The sequence below is a fragment of the Ornithorhynchus anatinus genome, chromosome 7 (assembly GCF_004115215.2).
Source record: "Ornithorhynchus anatinus isolate Pmale09 chromosome 7, mOrnAna1.pri.v4, whole genome shotgun sequence".
In the NCBI taxonomy this organism is placed as follows: Eukaryota; Metazoa; Chordata; class Mammalia; order Monotremata; family Ornithorhynchidae; genus Ornithorhynchus; species Ornithorhynchus anatinus.
In genome coordinates this window covers 61,750,623-61,774,907 of record NC_041734.1, presented here as the reverse complement: position 1 = coordinate 61,774,907, position 24,285 = coordinate 61,750,623, and the positions used below count along the sequence as shown (strand labels likewise).

General features: G+C 49.1%; 1 protein-coding gene across 3 annotated transcripts in view; it reads right to left on the bottom strand.

Moving 5' to 3' along the window:
* Window positions 1–405: 405 nt before the first annotated feature.
* Window positions 406–24,285, bottom strand: part of MFSD4A (major facilitator superfamily domain containing 4A) — a 38,609-nt gene continuing 14,729 nt past the window's right edge. The window contains exons 3-10 of one of the 3 annotated variants that reach the window (XM_029069878.2): window positions 23,167–23,376; window positions 14,235–14,403; window positions 12,717–12,832; window positions 11,750–11,923; window positions 9,058–9,205; window positions 5,491–5,561; window positions 4,169–4,289; window positions 406–1,692 (exon numbers count right to left, since the gene is read on the bottom strand). In XM_029069878.2, coding sequence (XP_028925711.1) covers window positions 1,634–1,692; window positions 4,169–4,289; window positions 5,491–5,561; window positions 9,058–9,205; window positions 11,750–11,923; window positions 12,717–12,832; window positions 14,235–14,403; window positions 23,167–23,376 — 1,068 coding nt within the window. In that variant the 3' untranslated portion in view covers window positions 406–1,633. The remainder of the gene's footprint in view (window positions 1,693–4,168; window positions 4,290–5,490; window positions 5,562–9,057; window positions 9,206–11,749; window positions 11,924–12,716; window positions 12,833–14,234; window positions 14,404–23,166; window positions 23,377–24,285) is intronic. The other 2 variants (XM_029069879.2, XM_029069882.2) reach the window with 2 other exon arrangements.

Here is a 24,285-nt window from a genome sequence, read left to right as displayed (position 1 = left end):
AGTGCCCCACTCTGAATGCAGTGTGGAAAGAATTGTAACTGGCTAAATAAGGAAGACAAAAACACTTCTGCTGATTTGTGTTTACTAAAGAAAGGCAAGCATGTACTCTCAGTGAGACTAAATGTGATGCTACTTCATTTTTGGTAGCTAAATTATTTTTAAACCTGAATGTCAGACTTCTTAGATGAATATGACTAACCAAACCATACCCCAGGCACTAGTTTTCAAAAAGCCAAGTCTGTGTGGCTCATAATGAATGTGTCTTCCAAGAGTATTTATTGCATTTGAACACCTCCCATTAAGCTGTTTATGAGTTCTTAGGCAGAAAGTGGCCAAACTGCTAACCCCTCGAGTGTGGAAGAAAAGCTTCAGAAGAGCAAACGAAACAGAGGCCAGCGAACAACACCCTGAGAACCAGAATCACTTTAATCTGAACATTTTCTCTAGACTTTAAGCTCCTTGTGGGCTGGGAACGTGACAACCAACTCTGTTGTACTGTACCCTACCAAGCACTTAGTACAGAGCTCTGCCCACAGTAAGTGCTCAATAAATACCACTGCTTGCTTGATTTAAACATATGCACTCACACATACAGAAACTGCAGCTAAACCAATATACCATCCAGAAGCCATTGTAAAAATCATTCCTTTACAAAAATACATCTAACTCTTATCCTACTCTCACTTTTTGATCCAGCATGGCTACATTCCTTGTTAATAGTACTTGTTGGCAATGCTATATACAGTACCTCTAGCTCTCTACAGGCACCACTTTTTTGTATTGCACTGATTTAACAGCCTTAGCTTTCCCTTAGCTAAGACCTTGCCCTGATTTTGATGTTCTGTGATAAGGGTGAAACTCTTCTCTACAGCAGGTACCCCATCTAGAAGGAGGGCTTACTTTTTTTTTTTTTTTTTTTTAACACTTTCCACCTCTGTCTCCCAGCTTTAGCCCTTCAGATTAGAGAAAAATAAACATCTTTTTCTTCGCTTCAGGGTTAATTAATCATGGATCGTACATCTTGGAAACATTGGCATTCGAGTTCACACTGAATTTACCTTCTCAAATTTTAAGCCCTAAATGAACCCCGCAGTTTCTACAAACTGGTTGGTTTCCCTTCAGCAACACAGGAGACTATTGGATTCTTTCCATGCCCCAAATTGTTAACAAGTCTAAACACACTAACAGCTGTCGAGTGCAGCAGTAAGTAAGCGCTACAATTATCTGTTAATTTTTTTAAAATCATTTTTCTATACCGACTACCAACGAGTGTCTTAACTATAAACTTTGCTATTTCATTGTTTCAGGTCATTACCCAAGTGACTGCCAAGAGAGATAAATACCACATATGAACTGTTCAGGAGGCAGCAGATGAACTCAGATCAAACCCTGGAAGTACAAGGGATTTGGATAGAAAGAGGAGTCAGTCTAAGAGGTCAAGGAGACATTGGAGATGATCTGATTCCTTCTGCCTCCAACACTGGGCCTTCAAACTCCCCAAAAATTCAGGGCTGAATTTCACAATGCTTCATGCACTGTACCTCCTGATCTTCCCCAACATTCCTAAGAGTGGATGGTGCTGTGCCCTGAGTTGGGGCGTTTCTTTTCCAGCTGCAAAGGTTCAGCCAGGTCTTTACCTCTGATAAGAGAAGTCGGAGCCGTGCATCTCGGTTGCCTTGTCTGGGCCGGTTACTGTGAAAAGAAAAAGGTGCAGCCTCCATTATGCAGGGGCTGAAATCCAGTTGGAGAATGAGTTAGGTCTTTTGGTTCTCCTCTTCTTGTTGGCTGACCTGTTCATTTTCTGTTGCTCAGTCAGCCCTTGTACTTATTGACCGCTTACTCTGTGCAGAGTATTGTACTAAGCTCTTGGATGATAGACACGGGGGTAGGGAACTGCAGCCCGTGGCTTGGAAGCCACGTCTTCCTCTTTTTGGAATCACGTGTGTCTCAAGCCAGTGGAGGCGTATGGGGCAAGGTGTTTAAAGGTGCTGCCCTGGCCTTGGGCAAAAGGGGTGGCCACCACCAACTACCCCAATACAGGGTGCCACTCTCCGGCCCAGCACCAGCCTGGCAACCTACCTAAAAGCCATACAGGTAGGAAGTGACCACTGTGCTCTGTCCAGCTCATTGCTGCCAGGGGCAGGGAGTCAACAACAGGCAGCCACCTCTCTGAGGTACTTAGGGAGGCACCAGCGGAAAGAGCACAGGCTTGGGAGGCAGAGGACCTGAGTTCTAATTCTGCCTCCACCACTTGTCTGCTCTGTGACCTCGGGGCTTCACTTCTCTGGGCCTCAGTTACCTCAGCCGTAACATGGAGATTTGAAGCTGGAGTTTCATGTGGGACAGCGATTGGGTCTGATCTTATTATCTTGTAACTATGCCGTGCTTAATAGAGCACCTGGCACAAAGTACGCACTTAAATACCATTTAAGAAGAAAAAAAGGCACCTGTGGGCCAGGCTGCTCTTTGAGGCTGGGAGAGGAGAGAGGAGAGAAGGCTGAGGGCAGGAGTAGGTTATAGACACTGACCACGCTGCCCTGGAAAGGCCCCACTCATCCTCCCCCTCTCATTCCCGCTGCCCTCCCCCCCGCCCACCCCAAAGGCTCCCAAGTAGCACCTCTGAAACCTGTCATTTGCTGCGGTTAGGGGAGGGAACCCGGCTCCAACCTGAGAACCTGGGCCCGGAACCCTTCCTGGCTGCACCCACGGGGGAGGGGAAAGAGGGATTCTCGTCCTCATATACTTCACTTGGGAATCTGGGTGGTGACAGAGGTGCACTACCCTCTAGCCTGAAAGCCCCTTCTGGGCAGGAATGGTGCCTAGCTATTGTATTGTACTCTCCCAAGTGCTTAGGCCAGTGCTCTGCACGCATTGATTGCACAATGATTCTTGGAACAAGGAGAATTAAAGGGGAAGAGACTAACCTTGGTCATTGTCAGGTTACCACCACTTTTTTTAATTTTAATGGTACTCGTTAAGCACTTATTATATGCCAAGCACTGTACTAAGCTCTGGGGTACATACAGGATAATCAGGTTCATTCATTCAATCAGCTGTACTTATTGAGTGCTTACTGTGTGCAGAATACTGTACTAAGTGTTGGGGGAAGTGCAATAGAGCAATAAAGAGAGACAATCCCTGCCCACAACCGAGCTGTAAATGATCCCTGGGGCTCGCAGTTGGAAGGAGGAGGATTTAATCCTCATTTTACAGATGGGGTAACTGAGGCACAAAAAATTAAGTGACTGGCCTAAGGCCAAACAGCAGGCAACTGCCAGAGCTGCGATTAGAACCCTAATCCTCCAGCTCCCAGACTCATGCTCTTTCCCCTAGGCCATGCTGCCTCCCTGTTGAGCTCAATGTGGAACAAGGACTGCATCTGACCTGATAGTCTTATCCCCCAACACTTAACACAGTGCTTGGCACATAATAAGTCCTTAACAAACACCACAGTTTTTACTCTATGCCAAGGACTGGGGCTCACAACCCTAAGCGGGAGGGAGAACAGGTATTGAATCCTCATTTGACACGAAAAAGTGGAGGCCCAGAGAACTGTAGTAACTTGCCCGAAGTCTGACAGAAGACAAGTGGTGGAGCTGGGATTAGAAACCAGGTGTCCAGACTCTCACTTGGCTTCGCTGCTTCTCCCCTGAAGCCGGAGTCTTTCTAAAGTAGTTTGTGAGACTCCACCTAAGGGTTCAGAGACTGTGACTGCAACTGTGGACCTCCCTGTCCCAGAGGAGGCTTTCTGTGCAACTTCGACTAGAAAGTGGAGTTTGGAAGAGTCAGCCTCTGAATAGCCCAGATCCCGCCAAACAGGGTCTTGGACCAGCTCCAAAAGACAAGAGGCAGCAGCCCTGAGGGGTTCAGGGGTGATCTCTTGACTAGTAAATCCTAGAGAGGGGCGGGGGTGGGGACAGGCAGCCAGCCAGGTCTGTGAAGCCCGTCTCTCCCGGCTGAGAAACTCTGAATCAGACACACAGCTTTCTTCACCCCTCCACTCCCAGCACTGACAATCGCAAGGCAAAGCAGGAAGAGGGAAAGGGAAGCAGCCGAAAAACAAATATTTCCTTGCATTTTGCTTGGAACAGAGGGAGGGAGCTGGCATGTTAAGCTCGACACCGCTTCCCCACTTTCCTCCTCCCATAGAAAAGAATACTTCCCTTACCTGATGAGGGCCTAGGGTGCATCCTGTGGAAAAACAGGAGCAAAATGTAGAAGGTAAAAGCCAAACAGCCAAAGATCACCCCACAGACCAGGAAACTGTAGCTGCCCTGTACCTGGAAAATCTGCCAAAGGAGAGAAAACACAGACAGACACAGGCTCATCACCGTCCCCAGGGCCCACTTCATGCACGAACCGCCTTGTTCTCTAAAGCTTCTTTCCAAGGCTCCGGATGCATTTTTAATGAAATACCAGCTCCTAACTCCCTTGTGAGAGACGGCAGGGACCCTGGTAGACCATAAGCTCCTTGTGGGTTGGGATTGTGTCTTAACAACTCTACTGTTTTGTACTTCCCCAAATGCCTAGTACAGTGCTCTGCACACAGAAGCGCTCAGTAAATACCACTGATTGATTGCCCACTTATTTTGTAATTAAGCAACTTCGGAGAGGAGAAGGGGGCAACGCTAAGATGACCTCTTAGGGTCTCTGCCCCCTTTGAGTACTACAAGACTCATAGTTCCTTAATCACCGACCAGGCTGGAAGCAGTATAGTCTAGCAGATAGAGCGCATGCCTGGCACTCAGAAGAATCTGGGTTCTAATCCCAGCTCCGCCACTTGTCTGCTGTGTTACCTTGGGCAAATCACTTCACTTCTCCGTGCCTCAGTTCCCTCATCTGTAAAATGGGGATTAAGACTGTGAGCCCCAAGTGGGGACCGCCCCCCCCCCCCCGACCTGATTACTTTGTATTTACCCCAGTGCTTAGAGCTGATTTGCACCAGGTGGCTAAGCTCCCCTCTCTGCCTCTAGCCTGCAGGGATAAGAGCCTTCATGGGAGGAAAAGGGGCCATTGACCTGAGCCTTATCATCATCCTCTGTCTCTTGGACTGAAAACAGAGCAGACTTTAGGACAACTAGACAGACCCTGGAGTAGGAGATTTTTTCCCAGGCTGGCTGCCCTCTTTGCAGAACAACCCTGCAGGCTGGAAATGAGAGAGCGCAGCTGGAAGTAACTCGGCAAACAGAATGGCATTCCCACATGTCAGCTGGCCCCTCTCCCTGACAATCCTCTTGTTTGTTCTCGCCTTTCCCATGCATCCCCTCCCTGCTCTGGCTCCCACTTCCCATCCCCAGGTCACCAGGCAGCCTCTGCCCAAAGCAGGATGGGGAGGGGTGGGGTTTGCCAAGCTCAAGATGGGTAGGGGCCCCTTTTGGAAATTCAGGCAAGCTCTGCTGGGCTTCAGACTTGGCTCTGAAGAGGGTCAGTAAGAATTTCTTGTACTTAAGCCAGAATTCTCATATGCACTCACTAGGATTTCCTACTTACCGAACCTACTAGCAACTGCAGTACCATTTCACCAATGCCCGCTCCTGTCACCAACACAGTTGTAGCACAGCCTGGCATGAGGGGGGAAAAAAAGCTTTGGTTTTACAGCAAGTGGGCAAAGGTCCCCGAGGGAATCTTTTTTACTTATGTCCATACTGAATCAATCATATCTATTGAGCACTTACTCTGTGTAGAGCAATATACTACTAAGCACTTGGGACAGTTGGTAGACACGTTCCCTGCCCTAAAAGTGCTCACAATCTAGAGAGGCAGAGAGACATTTTTGGATGCTCCCAAACACTAAGTATAGTGCTCTGCACACGGTAAACACTCAATAAATACAATTGAATGAACATGGATATAAGTAAATAAATGATGGATATGTACATAAGTGTTGTGGGACTGAGGGAGAGGTGAATAAAGGAAGCGAATCAGGGTGACACAGAAAGTAGTGGAAAAAGAGGAAATGAGGGCTTAGGGAAGGCCTCTGAGAGGAGATGTGCCTTTAATAAGGCCTTGAAAGTTGGGAGAGCAATTGCCTGTCAGATATGTCAGATTTTAGTGTTGTTCTCTGCCCATAATGAGCTTAAAACCTAGAGGGAGAGAGAGATAGTAGTATAAATAAATGAACAATTGATACTATATAATTTAAATGATAATATTAATTGTTAATGCTTACTAGATGCCAACCACTATACTAAGCTTGAGCATATTTAATACTAGTAGATCACGCACAGTCTCTGTCTTAAATGGGGCTCACAGTCTAAGTAGGAGGGAGAACTGTTACTGAATCTCCCATTTTACAGATCAAGAAATGACAGCACAGAGAGCTGACTTGACCAAGGTCACACAGTGGGTAAATAGTAGTAGTAGAAGTGATATAATCAGCTAATCAATTGTATTTATTGAGTGCTTACTATGTGCAGAGCACTGTACTAAGCACTTGGGAGAGTACCTTACAATAGAATTAGCAGGCACGTGCCCTGCCCATAATAAGCTAAGTCTAGAGGGGGAGACATAAATCAATGTGAATAAATAATTTATAATATATAATTTAAAGATATGTACCTAAGTACTGTAAGGTAGGGGGTGGGGCAAATATCAAGTGTCCAAAGATCACAGATTAAAGGGCATAGATGACGCAGAAGGGAGAGTGAGCCAGGGAAAAGAGGCAAGACCTCAGCACTCAGGTATATAAGTATAATTGGTGGAACCTTCAATTTTAAAAAATTGATTCCACAGTTGTTTGTGGCTATTTCTACACCTGTCTCCCCTGAGGAGGGTAAGTTCCTCACGCGCAGGAATCCCATCTTGCGCTATTCCTTGTAGTTCTCAAATGCTCAGTATAATTCATTCCAATTAATAGGAGCCCAATAAATACCATCATCATTATTACTATGACCAACCCTACCACCTCAATGCTCTGAACTGTGAGGTGGGAGAGTTGTTCCCTTTTGGGCTTCTAGACTAAAGTCCAGTCCCTAGACCGTAAGCCCGTTGTGGGAAGGAAATATGTCTATCAACAGTGGAAAGCCGTGGGGCCTAGTGGATGGAGTATGGGGCGAGGAGTCAGAAGGACCTGGGTGTTAATCCCAGCTCCACCTCTTGTCTGCTCTGTGACCTTGGGCAAGTCACTTCACTGTGCCTCATTTACCTGATCTATAAAATGGGGATTAAAACTGTGAGTCCCACGTGGGACATGGACTGTATCCAACTTGACTAGTTTGTATCATATACCCCAGCTCTTAATACAGTGCCTGGTACATGGTAAGTGCTTAACAAGTACCATCCCAAACAAAAACAAAACTCTGCTGTGTACTCTCCCAAGCGCTTAGCACAGTGCTTTTTACACAGTAAGTGCTCAATAGATGCCAGTGATTGATTCTAGAGAGACATGGTGGATCTTGGACATTTTAGAGAAGCTTCCCATCTCTAAGTTTTTTCTCCATTTCTTCTTCAGTTTGGGGCTCTCCAAGCCCTCTGCTTCTCCTTCCCACCTTCTGGCTCATTTACGGCTCAACAACAAGTCCTTTAGAGCCGAGGCAGGAAAAATAAGAATGAGTCTCCCATCATGCCTTGTTAGCTTTGATGGAAAGGTTTGTTGGGGGAATACATTAAAACTAGTCATTCAAATAGATTTTGGGTTGATGCGCAGTTCCACATCAGGGTGTGTTTTCACTACACATCTTGACTAGGACTCGGTTTGGGAATAATATTAATAATAACTGTGGCATCTGTTAAGTGCTTATCATGTGCCAGGCACTGTACTAAGCGCTGGGGTGGATACAAGCAAATCGGGTGGGACACAGTCCCTGTCCCACATGGGGCTCCCAGTCTCAATCCCCATTTTACAGATGAGGTAACAGAGAAGTGAAGTGACTTGCCCAAGGTCACAGAGCAGACAAGTGGCGGAGTCAGAATTAGAAAGCACAACCTTCTGACTCTCAAGCCCACGCTCTATCCTCTACGCCAGGGAATTTTGGAGAACATTCTTCCGAGCACGCAGGTCAGCATGGTAGCAGAAGAAACCGACTGTGGGCTCACAGTGGCTTTGTACGGGTGAATACCACAGTGTGAATTGTGTGGAGTTTAAAGCAGTGCAAAGCCCACTGTGTAGGAGAACTGGAGGGATTAGGGTGTCAATGAACTTCTCTCCCTGGTCCCCAGAAGCACAGGAAGTTGGGGGCCTGCTGTCTGGCCTGTCATCTTCCCAGATCACTGTTTTCCTCAGCTCCTTCCATCTCTCCACCCTGTGAGAGACCTAGTTACGTGAACCCCACCCCCAAGCAGCCCTCATTTCCTCTTCTCCCACTCCCTTCTGTGTCACCCTGATTTGCTCCCTTTATTCATCCCTCCCTCAGCCCCAACAGCACTTATGTCCAGCTCCTTAATTTACAGTCCCTCTAGACTGTAAGCTCGTTGTGGGCAGGGAATGTGTCTATTTATTATTCATTCATTCATTCAATAGTATTTATTGAGCACTTACTATATGCAGAGCACTGTACTAAGCGCTTGGAATGTACAAATCGGCAACAGATAGAGATAGTTCCTGCCTGTTGACGGGCTTACAGTCTAATCTTATAGACTGTAAGGCTTACAGTCGTATAGTAATAGTAAGTTATTACTATCTTGTACTCTCCCAAGCACTTAATACAGGGCTCTGCACAAAGTAAGTGCTCAATAGATATGATTGAATTATTTATTCCTATTAATGTCTGTCTATCCCTCTAGACTGTAAGCTCACTGTGGGCAGGGAGTGTGTCTATCAACTCTGTTATATTGTGCTCTCCCAAGCACTTCGTACAGCGCTCTGCACAAAGTGAGTACTCAATAAATACAACTGATTGACTGAGCTGCTCACCTAGGCTGTAAACTCCTTGAGGGCACGGAGCGTTTCTACCAACTCTTTTGTAGTGTACACCCAAGCGCTTAGTGTGGTTCTCTGCGCACAGGTGAGCACTGAATAGATACCATTTGATTGACCTGAAAGATTGAAGGGAGATCTGGAGACCCCCCCCACTTCCCAGTCCTCCCCACCCCGGCTTTCCTTGGCTCCCCTAAACTGACCTTTGTACTGAAGGATGTCTTCTGTGTAGGACAGCATGCTGGGGAAGGTGCTGCTGAGAAAGAGCCCCAGGCAGGCCGTCCCCACAAACAGGAAGATGACACTGTGGGAGAAAATGAGTAGCAGCAAGAAAGTCCCCACCACGCCGACCTGAAAGAGCAGAGACAAGGTGGGTGTCAGCCCAGGCCGGAGGTGACCTTCAGAAGCTGGTGCGGAGAGTTACTAAGCAGGAAGACTTAAAAACCTCACGGTCTAGTGGAAATTGCGTCAGCCTGGGAGTCCAATCCCGGCTCCCCCAATTGACTGCCATATGACCTGGGTCAAGTCACTTCACTTCTCTGTGCCTCAGTTCACTCATCTGTAAAATGGGGATTAAGACTGTGAGCCCTATGTGGGATGTGCGCAGTGTCCAACCTGATTATCTTGTATCTACCCCAGCACTTAATGCAGTGTCTTGTTCATAATAAGCGTGAAAAAAAAAAGAAAAGAGAGAGGAGAGGAAAGAGGAGAGAGGAGAGGAGAGGAGAGAGGTGGGGAGGAAAGAAAATAATATGCCTGAAAAGCCCAGATCTGGATTTCCCTGAAGTCATGCCACCTTAGTCTGTGTGGTGCTCAAACTTCAACATGATCAACCCTGCTCATCAAAAAAGTCACCCCAATCCAGACCTACATCATATGTATGAGCTGAACCCCAAATGGCCTGCTTGATCCGCTTCCTGCGTTTCGATCCGTGATGAGCGAAGAGCACAGCCTCTTCCCTCCCGGTCAACTCCTGGCTAGCCAAGGTGGGAGAGGGAATCGGGCCTTCTTTCTTAATCAAAGACTCACAGGGGGCTGCACTTCTAGCCCCCCTGGCTCCAGCAGGGGGCGCTACCACGTTGGAGTTGGCGATCTGGCCGCAAAAGAAAGGATCCTTCGATGAAATTTTGAGATCCAAAAGGGTGGAGAATCCCAAAGTGGATTCCAAGACTCTTGGTCCCCAAGGTCGGGCAGAGGTAACTAACTTCTAACTTCTAACTAAAAACCTCCAGTGGTTGCCCATCAACTTCCGCACAAAACAAAAACTTCTCACTCTAGGCTTCAAGGCTCTCCATCACCTTGCTCCCTCCTACCTCTCCTCTCTTCTCTCTTTCCACTGCCCACCCCGCACGCCTCCGCTCCTCCGCCGCCCACCTCCTCACCGTCCCCCATTCTCGCCTATCCCGCCGTCGATCCCTGGGCCACGTCCTCCCGCGGTCCCGGAATGGCCTCCCTCCTCACCTCCGCCAAACTCATTCTCTTCCCCTCTTCAAAACCCTACTTAAAGCTCACCTCCTCCAAGAGGCCTTCCCAGACTGAGCTCCACTTTTCCCTCTGCTCCCCCTCTACCCTCCCTTCACCTCTCCTCAGCTAAGCCCTCTTTTCCCCCCTTTCCCTCTGCTCCTCCCCCCTCCCTTCCCATCCCCTCAGCACTGTACTCGTCCGCTCCACTGTATATATTTTCCTTACCCTATTTATTTTATTAATGAGATGTACATCACCTTGATTCTATTTATTTGCTATTGTTTTAATGAGATGTTCATCCCCTTGATTCTATTTCTTGCTATTGTTCTCCCCCGATTAGACTGTAAGCCTGTCAAAGGAGCTCTATCTGTTACCGATTTGTACATTCCAAGCGCTTAGTATAGTGCTCTGCACATAGTAAGCGCTCAATAAATACTATTGAATGAATGAATGAACTTCTTATATTCAAAATATAAAGGAAACAAACTGAAGGGATAATCTAATCACTGGGCTTGAAAAAGCACCCTGATGATTCACAAAAAATCCGTGTTGAATGGTTTTCCCAGACGATCCTTCCGGGCAGCCCTTTGTGAGTTTAAGTGATTTCTTCAAAGCCTAAATAATCCAAGATCATCTTAAAGAGAGGCAGGCGAGTTCCACTTAAAGCATAAACAGTAACCCAAGAACCTCACTGAGTGAGGTCTCTACCTTTACTCACTTAGGTCTTCCAGTGCCTTAGCAGCCCCTCAAGCCAGAACCGGCATCCTTACAGGGTAACGAAGCTAAGCACAGAGAAGGGTCATGCAGTAAGGCCAAAGAAAACTAGAATCCAGGGGTCTATAGCCCATCCCTTAAGGTCCCGAATAGGGCGGTAAATGGGTTGCCAGGTAAACCTGGTTGTCTTTTCCCTTCCTTCTTCGACTGGAGATCCAACATGAAACATGGAGGAGCTATTACCGGCAGGCCCGGGGTAGGCACCAAAGTGCTGCCACTGCAAGTCAGCGTGAACTGAAGCCACACATCGGGCTAGCTGCTCCCGCCTCCTCAGGAAGGTTTGCTGCTGCCTTTGCCCTCCCCCTTTTTACTTCAGTCCTCTCCCACCCCAGTCTTTTTGGTTATAATAATTATAATAATGGTATTTGTGAAGTGCTTACTATATGCCAGACATTAAGCACTGGGGTGGATATAAGCAATAAGGTTGGACCCAGTCCCTGTCCCCTGTGGGGCCCATAGTTTCAATCCCCATTTTACAGATGAGGTAAGTGAGGCCCGGAGAAGTGACTTGCCCAAGGTCATCCAGCAGACACGTGGCAGAGCTGGGATCCCATCGTGGATGCATTCCATGCCCAGTGAAATACCTGAAGGAAGCGCCTTAAACTCCTCCCTGGTCCCCTGGAGGTGGGAAATGTTGGGGGAGGAGGGGCTACTCACCACGTTGATGAGGACCATGGTCGCTGGCTTCAGCCTGTAGGAGATGGGGATGGAGAGGAGACGTCCTAGGGTGATGAAGCCCCAGAAGAGACTGGGGAGGTAACCAGCCACCTTGTGTCCCACAGAGAGTGGCTCTTCCACGGCATAGCTGTACACAAACCCAGAGTACTCGCCCTGTGGACACACGCCCGGATAGGCTGGCTGAAGGCGGCCAGGGAGGAAGGGAAGAGGGGGACATATCCCTTCCTTTCACTTTGCACCTCCACTGTCAGCCAATCCTCAACCAATCATATTTATCGAGCACGTATTGTAGGGAAGTGATTAGGGCAATAGATATGTTGGTTGATGCGTTCCCTGCCCACAGGGAGTTTACAAGTCTGGAGGGGGAGTTTAAGTTTCCGGGGGAGCAGGGTGTCTGTCCCACTGTTGAGGGGGAAATGGGACAGGACCTTAAAGCCCTGCCGGGGCAGAGTAAATAATAATAATAATGATGGTATTTGTTAAGTGCTTACTATAGGTCAAGCACTGTTCTAAGTGCTGGGGTAGATACAAGCTAATCAGGTTGGACACCGTCCCTGTTCCACATGGGGCTCACGGTCTTAATCTCTACTTTACAGATGAGGCAACCGATGCCCAGAGAAGTGAAGTGGCTTGCCCAAGGTCACAGAGCAGACAAGCGACGGAGCTGGGATTAGAACCCAAGTCCTTCTGACTCCCAGGCCCATGCTCTATCCAGTAGGCCATGCGGCTTCCACAGTCCAATGCCAGGGCTTCCCCTCCCAGAGAAGGCCAAGACCTTTCCTTTCACCGCACACTGAGAGTGGCCGACCGGATTCCACTCCCAGTCCAACATGTTGTGGAGCAAGAAGCGGCAGCGGACCCAGAGCCACATTTTTGTAGCTGTTCGGTTCAAGGGAAAGGGACCGCCCAATTCCCCAGAGCCCCTTGCTGCCCTCGGCCTACTCACCATGATCCCGTCCGTCATGAAGAGGACCAAGGCTCCGGCGATGTGGATGGCGAAATAGGAATACGGGGCCCCTTTGAAGTTTTTGCCTTGGCAACAGCTGAACAGGTCGTCGTGCCCTAGAGGAGCGGGACAGAGTACGCCGGGGTGGGACTCCCTACTTCCAGGTGGCTCCCCGACTCTCCCCTTGGCAGAGTCGACTGAGCAACTCTCCCTTGCTGAACGGACTGAACCCATTCTGAGCATCCCCCAGCCCTGGATCTGGATCCCCAGTTTTCATCTCCCTGCAGAGTGGTGAAGGGAGACTCAAGTTAATCCCTCCTCCCTGCAGAGTGGAGGTGCAGAGAGGTTATTAATAATCATCATCATAATAACGGTATTTGTAAAGTGCTTACTATGTGGCAAGCACTGTACTAAGCACTAGGGTAGATACAACAGCCACATGGGGCTCACAGTCTAAGTGGGAGGGAGGTCAGGTATTGAATCCCCATTTTGCAAATGAGAGAGCTGAATGACTTGTCCAAGGTCACAGCGGAGAAGTGGTGAAGAAGGGATTAAAGAAGTGGTGTGGCCTAGTAGAGGGACCACTGGCCTGGGAGTCTGCCACTTGTCTGCTGTGTGACCTTGGGTACGTCACTTCACTTCTCTGGGTCTCAGTAACTTCATCTGTGAAATGGAGATTAAGACTGTGAACCCCATGTGGGACTGGGATTGTGCCCAACCTGAGCCTCAGTAACTTCATCTGTGAAATGGAGATTAAGACTGTGAACCCCATGTGGGACTGGGATTGTACCCAACCTGATTCTCTTGTACTTACCCCAGAGCTTAGTACAGTGCCTGGCACATAGTAAATGCTTAACAAATACCACAGTTATTTACAACCCAGGTCCTCTGATTATCAGGCCTGTGCTCTTTCCACTGGGCCAGGCTGCTTCCCACTGTTAAAATACGGTTAAGTTATGAGCTCACAGTCTGACAGTCAGGAGATGGCATCCTGTCCTCTAGTAAGGTTTCTTCGTCCCCTCCAAAAGAGGGGCAGAGAGCTCAGAGACAGTGACCCCCCAGCCCCTGCTCCCTTACCCACACCCCAGGAGGTAAAACTCCTCTCTTACCTGCAATCCCATTTCACGTCTGCTACCAGCCTCACCTGTACCCACAATGGGCAGTGTGGGATGAGAGGACTGTTTAAATGGGAATAATAATAATAATAATGATGGCAAAGCACTGTTCTAAGCGCTGGGGGGTGTTACAAGGTGATCAGGTTGTCCCATGTGGGGCTCGCATTCTTAATCCCCATTTTACGGATGAGAGAACTAAGGCACAGAGAAGTGAAGTGACTCGCCCAAAGTCACACAGCTGACAAGTGGTGGAGCCAGGATTAGAACCCATGACCCCTGACTCCCAAGCCCGTGCTCTTTCCACTGAGCCATGCTGCAGGAAGGCAGCCCCAGCTAGGGTCAGCCCAGCAGCTGGCGGGTGCCCCTCCCACCCCCCGGCCCCCATCCATCCCCGACACCTCACCTTGGTCCAGAGGGGCTTTGGGAGGCAGGGAAGACCCACTGTCCTTCTCGGTCGGCTGCGTCTCCAGAGCCAGCTCGTCTGCGGCCAGGAGCCGGGGGCTTCTCCACCAGCAGCAGGGAACCAGCCTCTCCTTGTACAGCAGGAGCAGGACTGCAAAGGGCACGGGCAACTGGAGGGGTGGGGGGAGAAGGACTGCACGCTCAGGACAGCAATCAATCCGTGGTATTTACTGGGTGCTCACAGACACTTAATGTCTGTCTCCCCCTCTAGACCACAAGCTCACTGTAGGTAGGGAACGTGTCTGCTAATTCTGCTCTCCCAAGCGCTTAAGACAGCTCTCTGCACATAGTAAGTGCTCAATAAATGAATGCAATTGAATGTATTGATTGAGTATACAATAGTGCCGTACGCATGATCCTTGCCTAGATCCCTGCCAACTTTCACCCCCAGCCCAAGTTAACCACAGAGGGCGGGATGAGAGGCACACTGCCCAAGGTCACACAGCAGACCCGTGGCAGAGCCGAGATGAGAACCCAAGTCGTCTGACTCTCAGGCCCGTGCTCTTTCCACTAGGCCACCCTGTTCCTTGCAGCAAGAGATTTTGATTAACTACAAACAAGGCCAATTCCTTGGCACGAGTAAGGCAGGGGAAGGTATTGAAACAGGAGACTGAGCGAGGTTTGAGGAGTCTCCACTCTGGGAGAGCTTTATAGCAGGGTGAATCGGGATGGTCTAAGGATTGCTTGCCCGCAGGCAGGGGGTTGGAACTGATGACCTCCAGGAACCCCATCCAGTTTGGGGATTCCCTGGTTCTAAATACTACTGGATGGCTTCCAGAAAGGAGTGTTAATGTGCTTCAGAACTCTCTGAAATGGTACAAATAGAAATGTTAGCATTAAAGTGACAGGGTGATGTAAGAGCCAGAAGGACTTGGGATCTAAACCCGACTCCACCACATGTCTGCTGTGTGACTTTGGGCAAGTCACTTAACTTCTCTGTTACCTCATCTATGAAGTGGGGATTAGGACTGTGAGCCCCATGTGGGAGAGGGACTGTGTCCAACCTGATTATCTTGCATCCACTCCAGCACTTAGAACAGTGCTTGGCATATAGTAAGTGCTTAAAAAATACCACAATTATTATTATTACTATTAATAAACTCATTTACTCTTGTCGATGAATAATTCTCTTTAGCCTTGGAGAGACCAGAGACCAGTAAGGAGTCCCATGGGTCCAGGTGGGGAGTTAGATCGGACTTTATTTTTCAGTGGCATTTGTTAAGTACTTACTCTATGCCAGGCATTGTACAAAGTGCTGGGGTAGATATAAGCTAATCAGGTTGGACCCAGTCCCTGACCCACATGGGGCTCACAGTCTTAATCCCCATTTTACAGATGAGGGAACTGAGGCCATGGTGGGAGGGACGACCATGGAAGGACTGTTTATTTTGCGACCAGTTCTGGTGGAGAAAGCCCGGAAATCCTCCAGTGAGCACAAACTCCCTGCCTTGGCCCGCTTGGAAAGGCAGTGCGAGCTCTGGTTCGGCAGCCTTTAGTCCTCCTCCTCCTCCTCTTCCACTTCCCCCCACCTCCTCCCCTTCTCCCCCAACCCTGGCTGCACGGGTGAGAGCCCCATTGTTCCGATAACAATGGGAGAGCACCCAGTCCGTTGGTCCCTGCCGGCCGCCTGGACGGACTCACGGAAGGACTCACGGAAGCGGGCCAAGTGGCTGGCGGGGCCGAAGGTCGGGCCACTAAAGCGGGCCAGCAAGTGGAGCGAGGATGGGCCAGGATGGGGGTGGGGGGAGGAGACAGAGGGGGGTACGCTGGGGGAGGGGGCCCTGGGCCTAGAGCAGCCCAGCAGCACACGGGTTGATGGGCCGGGCCTTCCTGCTACTGCCTGTCAGGCCGCAGTTTGCAAACATTGGCGGTGCAGCTGGAGGCAGGGGTGTGGCGGGGAGGAACATCAGGCCCGCAGCCGTGCAAACGTGGCCAATGGTGGACACCTTCCAGGCTCTCATCCGGAGGACAACTGCCACTCATGGAGGGCGACTGGGGGAGGGGAGGGTCATCTCTCCAGCCTCCTGGTCCAGGCAGGGACGCAGCACCCCAGGGGATCCTGTCCTGAGAGCTCCGGGCCACGGACCCGTCCTCACAGCCAACCTCTTCTAGACTGTGAGTCTGTTGTGGGCAGGGATCGTCTATCTTCGTCGCTGAATTGTACTTCCCAAGCACTTAGCATGATGCTCTGTACACAGTAAGCGCTCAATAAACATTAAGCGTGGCTCAGTGGAAAGAGCCCAGGCTTGGGAGTCAAAGGTCATGGGTTTGAATCCCGGCTCTGCCACTTGTCAACTGTGTGACTGTGGGCAAGTCACTTAACTTCTCTGTGCCTCAGTTACTTCATCTGTAAAATGGGGATTAAGACTGTGAGCCTCAAGTGGGACAACCTGATGACCCTGTATCTACCCCAGCACTTAGAACAGTTCTCTGCACGTAGTAAGTGCTTAACAAATACCAACATTATTATAAATGAGATTGAACTGAATTGAACCTCAACCCACGCTGCAGCTGGAAGACCTTCTCCAGCCCAGGAGAAGCAGTGTAGCCTCAGGGATGGAGCCCGGGCCTGGGAGTCAGAGGATTCGGGTTCTAATCCCAGCTCTGCCACCGGCCTGTTGGCTGACCCTGGGCAAGTCGTTTCACTTCTCTGGGCCTCAGTTCCCTCATGTGTGAAATGGGGATTCAATCGCTGTTCTTTCAACCCCTTAGACTGTGAACCACATGTGGGAAAGCGACTGTGTCATCCATTCATTCATTCAATCATTATTGGGCACTTACTGTATGCAGAGCACTGTACTAAGTGGTTGGAAAGTACAATTCGATAATAAACATTGACATTCTCTGTCCACAACGAGTGTCCAAATTGATTGCACTGTATCTTCCTCAGAGCTTAAAATGGTGCTTGCCACATAGTAAGGGCTAACTAATACCCTTATTACGATGCTGCTCCATGTCACTTCAGATCAAATTTCTGCTGACACTTTTTCATCTCCAGGCCTCCATTTTCACCTAAACTAACGAACTCTTCTAGGTGCTTAGTATAGTGCTCTGCCCAAAGTAAGCACTCAATAAACACCATGGATTGATTTATCTGAAAAGGGCAACTACAGAGGTTGGAAGAATGGATAGCCTTCTTGAGCCTGGTGGCTTAACCCAACAGAGCTCCCGACCTCCAGCCTCCCAGAGAGACCCCACCAGGGATTAGAAACACCTCCCCCAACAACCAGGTCCAAGGAAAGGATGGTTCACAGCTCTATGGGGGAGAGGAGAACATGCCCATGCTCAAAAGACACCATTCCCAACCCTTAGGAAAGACCTTTATTTCAAACCACAGTTATCTGTATTCTCTTTTTATGCACTTACTCTAATAATAATTATGATGATAATGGTATTTGTTAAGCTCTTACTATGTGTCAAACACCGTTCTATGTGGGGGGGTAGATACAAGCTGATCAGGTAGGACACTCACTGTCCCACATTGGGCTCACAGTCTTAATCCCCATTTTACAGAGGAGGTAACTGAGGCACAGAGAAGTTAAGTGACGTGCCCGAAGTCATACAGCAGATGAGTGGAGGAACCGATATTAGAACCCAGGACCTTCTGACTCCCAGGCCCGTGTTCTATCCACTAGGGTATGTTGCTTATTAAGCACTAGGGTAGGTACAAGATAATCATGTTGGGCATTGTCCCTGTCTCATATAAGGCTCACAGTCTTAATCCTCTGAGGGAACTGAGGCACAGAGAAGTTAAGCAACTTATCCAAGGTCACAACAGACAAGTGGCAAAGCCTGAATAAGAATCCAGGTCCTCTGCTCTTTCCACTGGGTCAAGCTGCTTCTCACTCTTACTGTCCCACTCAGTAACTGGAATTTTATTTCATGTGCCACAATATGTGTTCTGTGTAAATGGGGATATGATCTGGGTCCCTTTAGGCCCTGGAGCTCGTTGTGGGCAGGGAACGTGTCTACCAACTCTGTTATATTGTACTCTCCCAAGAGCTTATACAGTGCTCTGCACACAGTAAGCGCTCAATAACTACGATGGATTGACTGGTCTAGCAGAAAGAGTACAGTCCTGGGAGTCAGAGGACCTGGGTTCTAAATCTAGCTCAGCCACATTGCCAACCTCGGCCAATTCACCACATCTCTGTACCTTAGTTGCCTCATCTGTCAAATGAGGATTATACAACTTTTTTCCCCCTTAGACTGAGCATCTAATGTGGGACAGTGACAGGGACTGGGTCTGATCCACCTATACTTTATCTACCCTAGTACTTGGTACAGTGTTTGGCACATAGTAAGAATTTAACAAATCCCCCCTCCCCTGCCCAAACCCTCCTCCTCCCTGGTCTTCAGTGGGTGTTTAGGCTTTTGGAAACGGAAGGTGGGAAGCTATCTGATTCTTGGGCATCAGACAAACCTTTCTGACAAAGCTGAGAAGCAACATAGACTAACGGATAGAGAATGGACCTGGGAGTCAGAAGGTCCTGGGTTTTAATTCCGGTTCTGCCACTTGCCTGCTGTGTGACCTTAGGCAAGTCACTTAGCTTCTCTCTGTCTCAATTTTCTCATATGTAAAATGGGAATGAAATGCCTGTTACCCAATCAATAGAATTTACAGAGTGCTTACTTTCTGCAGGGCACAGCACTAAGCTCTAGACTGTAAGCTCATTAATAATAATAATTATTATGGTATTGCTAAACACTTGTGCCACTGTGTGCCAGGCCCCATACTAAAGCACTGGTCACTAGTGGGCAGGGAACGTGTCTACCAAGTCTGTTATACTGTACTCTCCCAAGCACTTAGTACAGTGCTCTGCACATAGTAAGCACTTGATAAATACAACTGATTCTATGCACTTTGAGAGAGTACAATACAGGTCATTCAGGGACTATGTCATTCATCCATTCAATCGTATTTATTGGGCACTTACTGTGTGCAGAGCACTGCACTAAATGCTGGAGAAAGTATAATACAACAATAAACAATGGCATTCCCTTTTCACAGTTCTAGCTCACAGTCTAGAATGGGGGAGACAGACATCAGTACCAGTGAATAAAATTAAAGATATGTACGTAAGTGCTTTGGGGCATTGGAAGGCATGATCCGTGCCCTCAAGGAGCTTACAGTTTAATTGGGGAAACAGGCAATAAAATAAACTACAGGTGAGGGAAAGAACTGAGTCTAAAGATTTGTACATAAGCTCTGTAGGGGTGGGGTTGGATGGGGGAGTGCCTAAGGGCTAAAGGGGGGGGATTAAGTGCATGGGAGAGAGATAGTAGGGAGGGAAATAAGATGGGGGAATGAGAGCTAAATGACGGAAGGCTTCCTGCAGGATTTCAGTAGGCCTTTGAAGATGGGAAGATTGCTGGTCTGTGGGATGTGTTGGAGGAGGGAGTTTGTTGAGCAAGGGGTCACAGGCAGGTGAGGTGAGAATGAATGAGGGACAGGGAGTAGGATGGTATTAGAGGAGTAAAGTGTGTAGGTTGGGTGAATAGTGAGGATAGATAAGGGGGAGAGAGCTGATTGAGACCGATGGTAAGGAGTTTCTGCTCAATGAGGAAACGGATGGGCAGCCATTTGGAGGCACTCGTGGAGAGGGGAGAAGTGCGCAGAACAATTTTTTAGGAAGGTGATCAGGGCAGCAGTGAAGTGTGGACTGGAGAGGGGAGAGGCTGGAAGCAGGGAGGTCACCGAGAAGATTAAGGTAGTAGTGAAGATGGGATATGACAAGTACTTAAACCGATGTGGTAGCTGTTTGGATGGAGAAGAGGGAGAGAAGTTGGAGTTTAGTGAGTGACAATATGAGGGCTGAAAAAGAGAGATGCGTCAGGGATAATGCCAAGATTGTTGGCTCAAGAAACAGGAAGGATGGTGGTGGGGTCTACAGTGATTTAAGACTGTTAGCCCCCTGAGGAACAGGGACTGTGTCTGATCTGATTGCTTTGGCGTTGCCCCAGCATTTGGCATAATGCTGTTTTCTACCACGTTTGCTGGCAGGACTGGAACAAGACTTTGGAAGCATCTTTCCTCTGACATCAAGATCCCCTGCCCCCCCCCCCAAAATAATAATAATAACTATGATATTTGTTAAGTGCTTACTATGGGCCAGGCACTGTACTAAATGCTGGGGTAGAAACAGGATAATCAGATTGGCACAGTCTCTGTTCCCCATGGGGCTCCAAGTCTCAATCCCCATTTTACAGATGAGGTAACTGAGGCACAGAGAAGTGAAATGACTTGCGCAGCGTCACACAGCAGACAAGCGGCAGAGCTGGGATTAGAACCTATGTCCTGACTCTTAGGCCCATCTCTATCCATTAGTCCACACTGCTTCTCAAGATGCTCCGTACCCACAGGCTGGGAGTAAAAGCTGCTTCCACATGCTCTTGGATCTGACTGAGGTCACACAGACCTTATTTTTCTGTTATCTGTCTGTGTATTTATCTGTTGTGTTTTCGGGTTTCATTATTCCTGATGTATCTGTCTCCAGTCCCCTCTCCCCACTCATACTCTTCCCTTGTGAGCTTCCCCGAAGGACAGGGACCATGTTTAATTTCCACCTTGGAATTGGAACAGTGTTCTGCACACAGTGAGTGCCTGATAAATACTTCCACCACTACTGCAAGAGAGGTTTCTTAGAGCCCCAGAGTAACTGTGAGAATGGAATGGGGGGATGACAAGAGAGGAGGTTGGAGGGAGAAGGTGATGGAGGGAGTGGGACAGAGAGGAAGGAAAGGGTGAGGGAACTAGCCTTCTATTGCTAGGCCACGCCCTCCCTCTTCATACCTGACAGGTAATTACTCTCCCCACCTTCAAAGCCTTACTGAAGGCACATCTCCTCCAAGAGGCCTTCCCTGGCTAAGCCCTCATTTCCTCTTCTCCCACTTCCTTCTGCGTCACCCTCACACTTGGATTTGTTTCTTTTATTCACCCCTCCCTCAGCCCTACAGCACTTAGGTACATATCCGCAATTTATTTATTTTAATAATAACGTTGGTATTTGTTAAGTGCTTACTATGTGCCGAGCACTGTTCTAAGCGCTGGAGTAGACACAGGGGAATCAGGATGTCCCACCTGGGGCTCACAGTCTTAATCCCCATTTTACAGATGAGGTAACTGAGGCACAGAAAAGTTAAGTGACTTGCCCACGGTCACACAGCTGACAAGTGGCAGAGCTGGGATTTGAACTCATGACCTCTGACTCCAAAGCCCGTGCTCTTTCCACTGAGCCACATCTCCCCCTCTAAACTGAAAGTTCATTGTGGGCAGAGAACACGTCTATCAATGTTTCCATTGTACTCACCCAAGCACTTGCTACTGTACTCTGTCCACAGTAAGTGCTTAATAAATACCACTGATTGATTGATTCTGCTGTTGCAGCCTGAGCCAGGGCCACTGCTGCCCGGGCTGTGGCAGAGGGGTGGTGCCTGGAGCTGGACACCCACCCTGGCTCCAGAGTCCCCGCTAGGCTATCTGCTGGGCAGTGGGGAGACGAGGGGGCCCCTCTGCTCATCCCCAACGGGCTCCGGCGCAGGGAGCAAAGAGACAGCCCATCTTGTGGCTCCATTTCTGGCCCTGCTCTGACTCCAAGGAGTGGAGCAGGTCAAATATGGTAGACATTCCTGACCCCAAAATGGTGGGACTGGTGATCTGGGGGAGCCCTCTGAACTTGCCCCTTGCAGCTGATATTCCTCAAGGTAGCATGCAGAAGGAAAATTTGGATCTGGCCCAACTGGCAGGGACCACTGGCTTCCCTCCACCTTCAGAGAGCCAGACATCAGGAGACTGGAGGGGGGAGGGAATTGGAGGGGTAAACGTAGCCCCAACCTGTCCTCGGATGACAGAAACACCAACCCAGCTCCCTTGCTTTTGGAGTCACGAGGCTCATCCCCAGAGGTCACCTCATCCTTCTTCCAGCCTCTCCCAGAGAATTTGAGTCCACACCTTTACCTCGGCCACCATGCTAAGGGCTCTGTCACTGAGTTCTTCCTTGTGCTTAAACCACATCTCTCCTGAGATGTAAGCCTTTTTCTGCTTTTCTCAGCTTTCTCTCAATAATAACAATAATAATAAGTGATATTTGTTAAGTGCTTACTATGTGCCAGGAACTGTACTAAGCACCGGGGTGGATACCAGCAAATTGGGTCTGAGTGCCACATGGGGCTCACAGCCTCAATCCCCATATTACATATGAGGTAACTGAGGCCCAGAAAAGTTAATTGACTTCCCCAAGGTCACATAGCAGATAAGTGGCATAGCTAGGATTAGAACCCATGACCTTCTGACTCCCAGCCCCGTGCTCCATCCACCACACCATGCTGCTTCTCCTTCAGACTGAATAACGCCCGTTCCTTTAGTCTTTCTTCCTGGGTCTCAACCTGGAGCCCTTTCTTCATCTCTGTGACTTCCAGGGAATATGCCTGGGTTCTCCCCCATGCAGGAGCTCATAAGAGAGCTAAGCATTAGGGTACACTATGCTTCCTCCTCTCCCACCCCTAACTCCTTGCTGGTAAGCGTAGAGGTATTTGTCAAGTGGAAGTGCTGGGATGGAGACAAGACAATTAGTCCGGGACTACAGAGCTCACAGGAAGGGGGAGGGAGAACAGGTATTGACCCCATTTTACAGATAAGGAAACCGAAGGCACAGAAAAGTGAAGTGACTTGTCCAACGTTACACAGCAGACAAGTGGCAGAGCTGGGATTAGAAACCAGGTCCTCTAAATCCAGGTGCCTTTTCTTTCTACTAGGTCACGCTGCTCCTCCTGATCTGTCTTCCCACTGCCCCATTCCCTCCACATGTCGCTCCTCCCGCTCCCACCCTCCCCGGCCCCCCAGGCTCCCCGGTTGGGCCGGACCGAACACTCACATTGATCAGGGCCATGATCCAGAAGGCGTAGGACAGGCGGGTGACCACCAGCCCCTCAGAGGGCAGTTCCAGGTGGGACAGATTACGGGGCTGGTGGGGGAGGCTGGAGTTGGCTGTGCCATTAGCCTGGATACAGTTGGATTCAGAGAGGAAGGGGTCGGCGATCAGGGGGCTCAGCAGGGCCCCAAATCCCATGAAGAAATGGAGAACCTGCAGGGGGGTGGGCAGGGGAGGGGAAGGAGTTAAGTTCTTGACTCCCCCCCGGAGCACTGAAGCTACCCAGCCCAGATTTCCTCTCAGGAGATGGGGGCCCACCCCAAGACTGGGCTCTATCACCATAGTCCCTTCCCCAACCCCACATTTCATCCCTATGGTACACAAAGACCCCCACCTGCTGTCCTTGCAGGCTCAATTACCCACTTTGCTTCTGCTCAAATGAACCAATCCAGTCAAATCCAATCCAGTCAAATGAACCCACTACTACCCCTCCCTATGGATTCTCCTGCCTCCGGGCCACCCAACGAACCACTTCCTTGACCGAGGAATGCTCCAAAATCAGGTCCCTTCCATTCTCCAAAATGATCCTAAAACCCACCTCCTCCAAAAAGCCTTCCAGCTCCTCTCAAACACTTATGGGCCAGAGCAAGGTGTGCACATGTGCCTGTTGTCTGTGTTCTTGGGTTTCTTTGTTTTTTATGGTATTTGTTAAGCACTTACTGTTTGTCTAACACTGTTCTAAGGGCTGGGGTAAATTCAAGTTAATTAGGTCCCGCACAGGGCTCACAGTCCAGGTAGGAAGGAGAAATGAGGCATGGAGAAGATAAGTTACTTGCCCCAGGTCACACAGCAAGCAACTGGCAGAGCTGGGATAAGAACCCAGGCCCATGCTCTTTCCATTAGGCAGAGCTGCTTGTTTTCAAGTTGGATATCCCTCTATACTGTAAGCTCCTAGCGGGCAGGGAACATGTCTACCAGTTCTATCGGACTCTCCTAAGCGCTTAGTACCGTGCTCTACACACAGTAAATGCTCAATAAATATGATTGATTGAAAACAGGTAGGATGGAGAAGGGCAGGTGGGACAGGGGTCAATCATATTTATTGAGCACTTACGGTGTGCA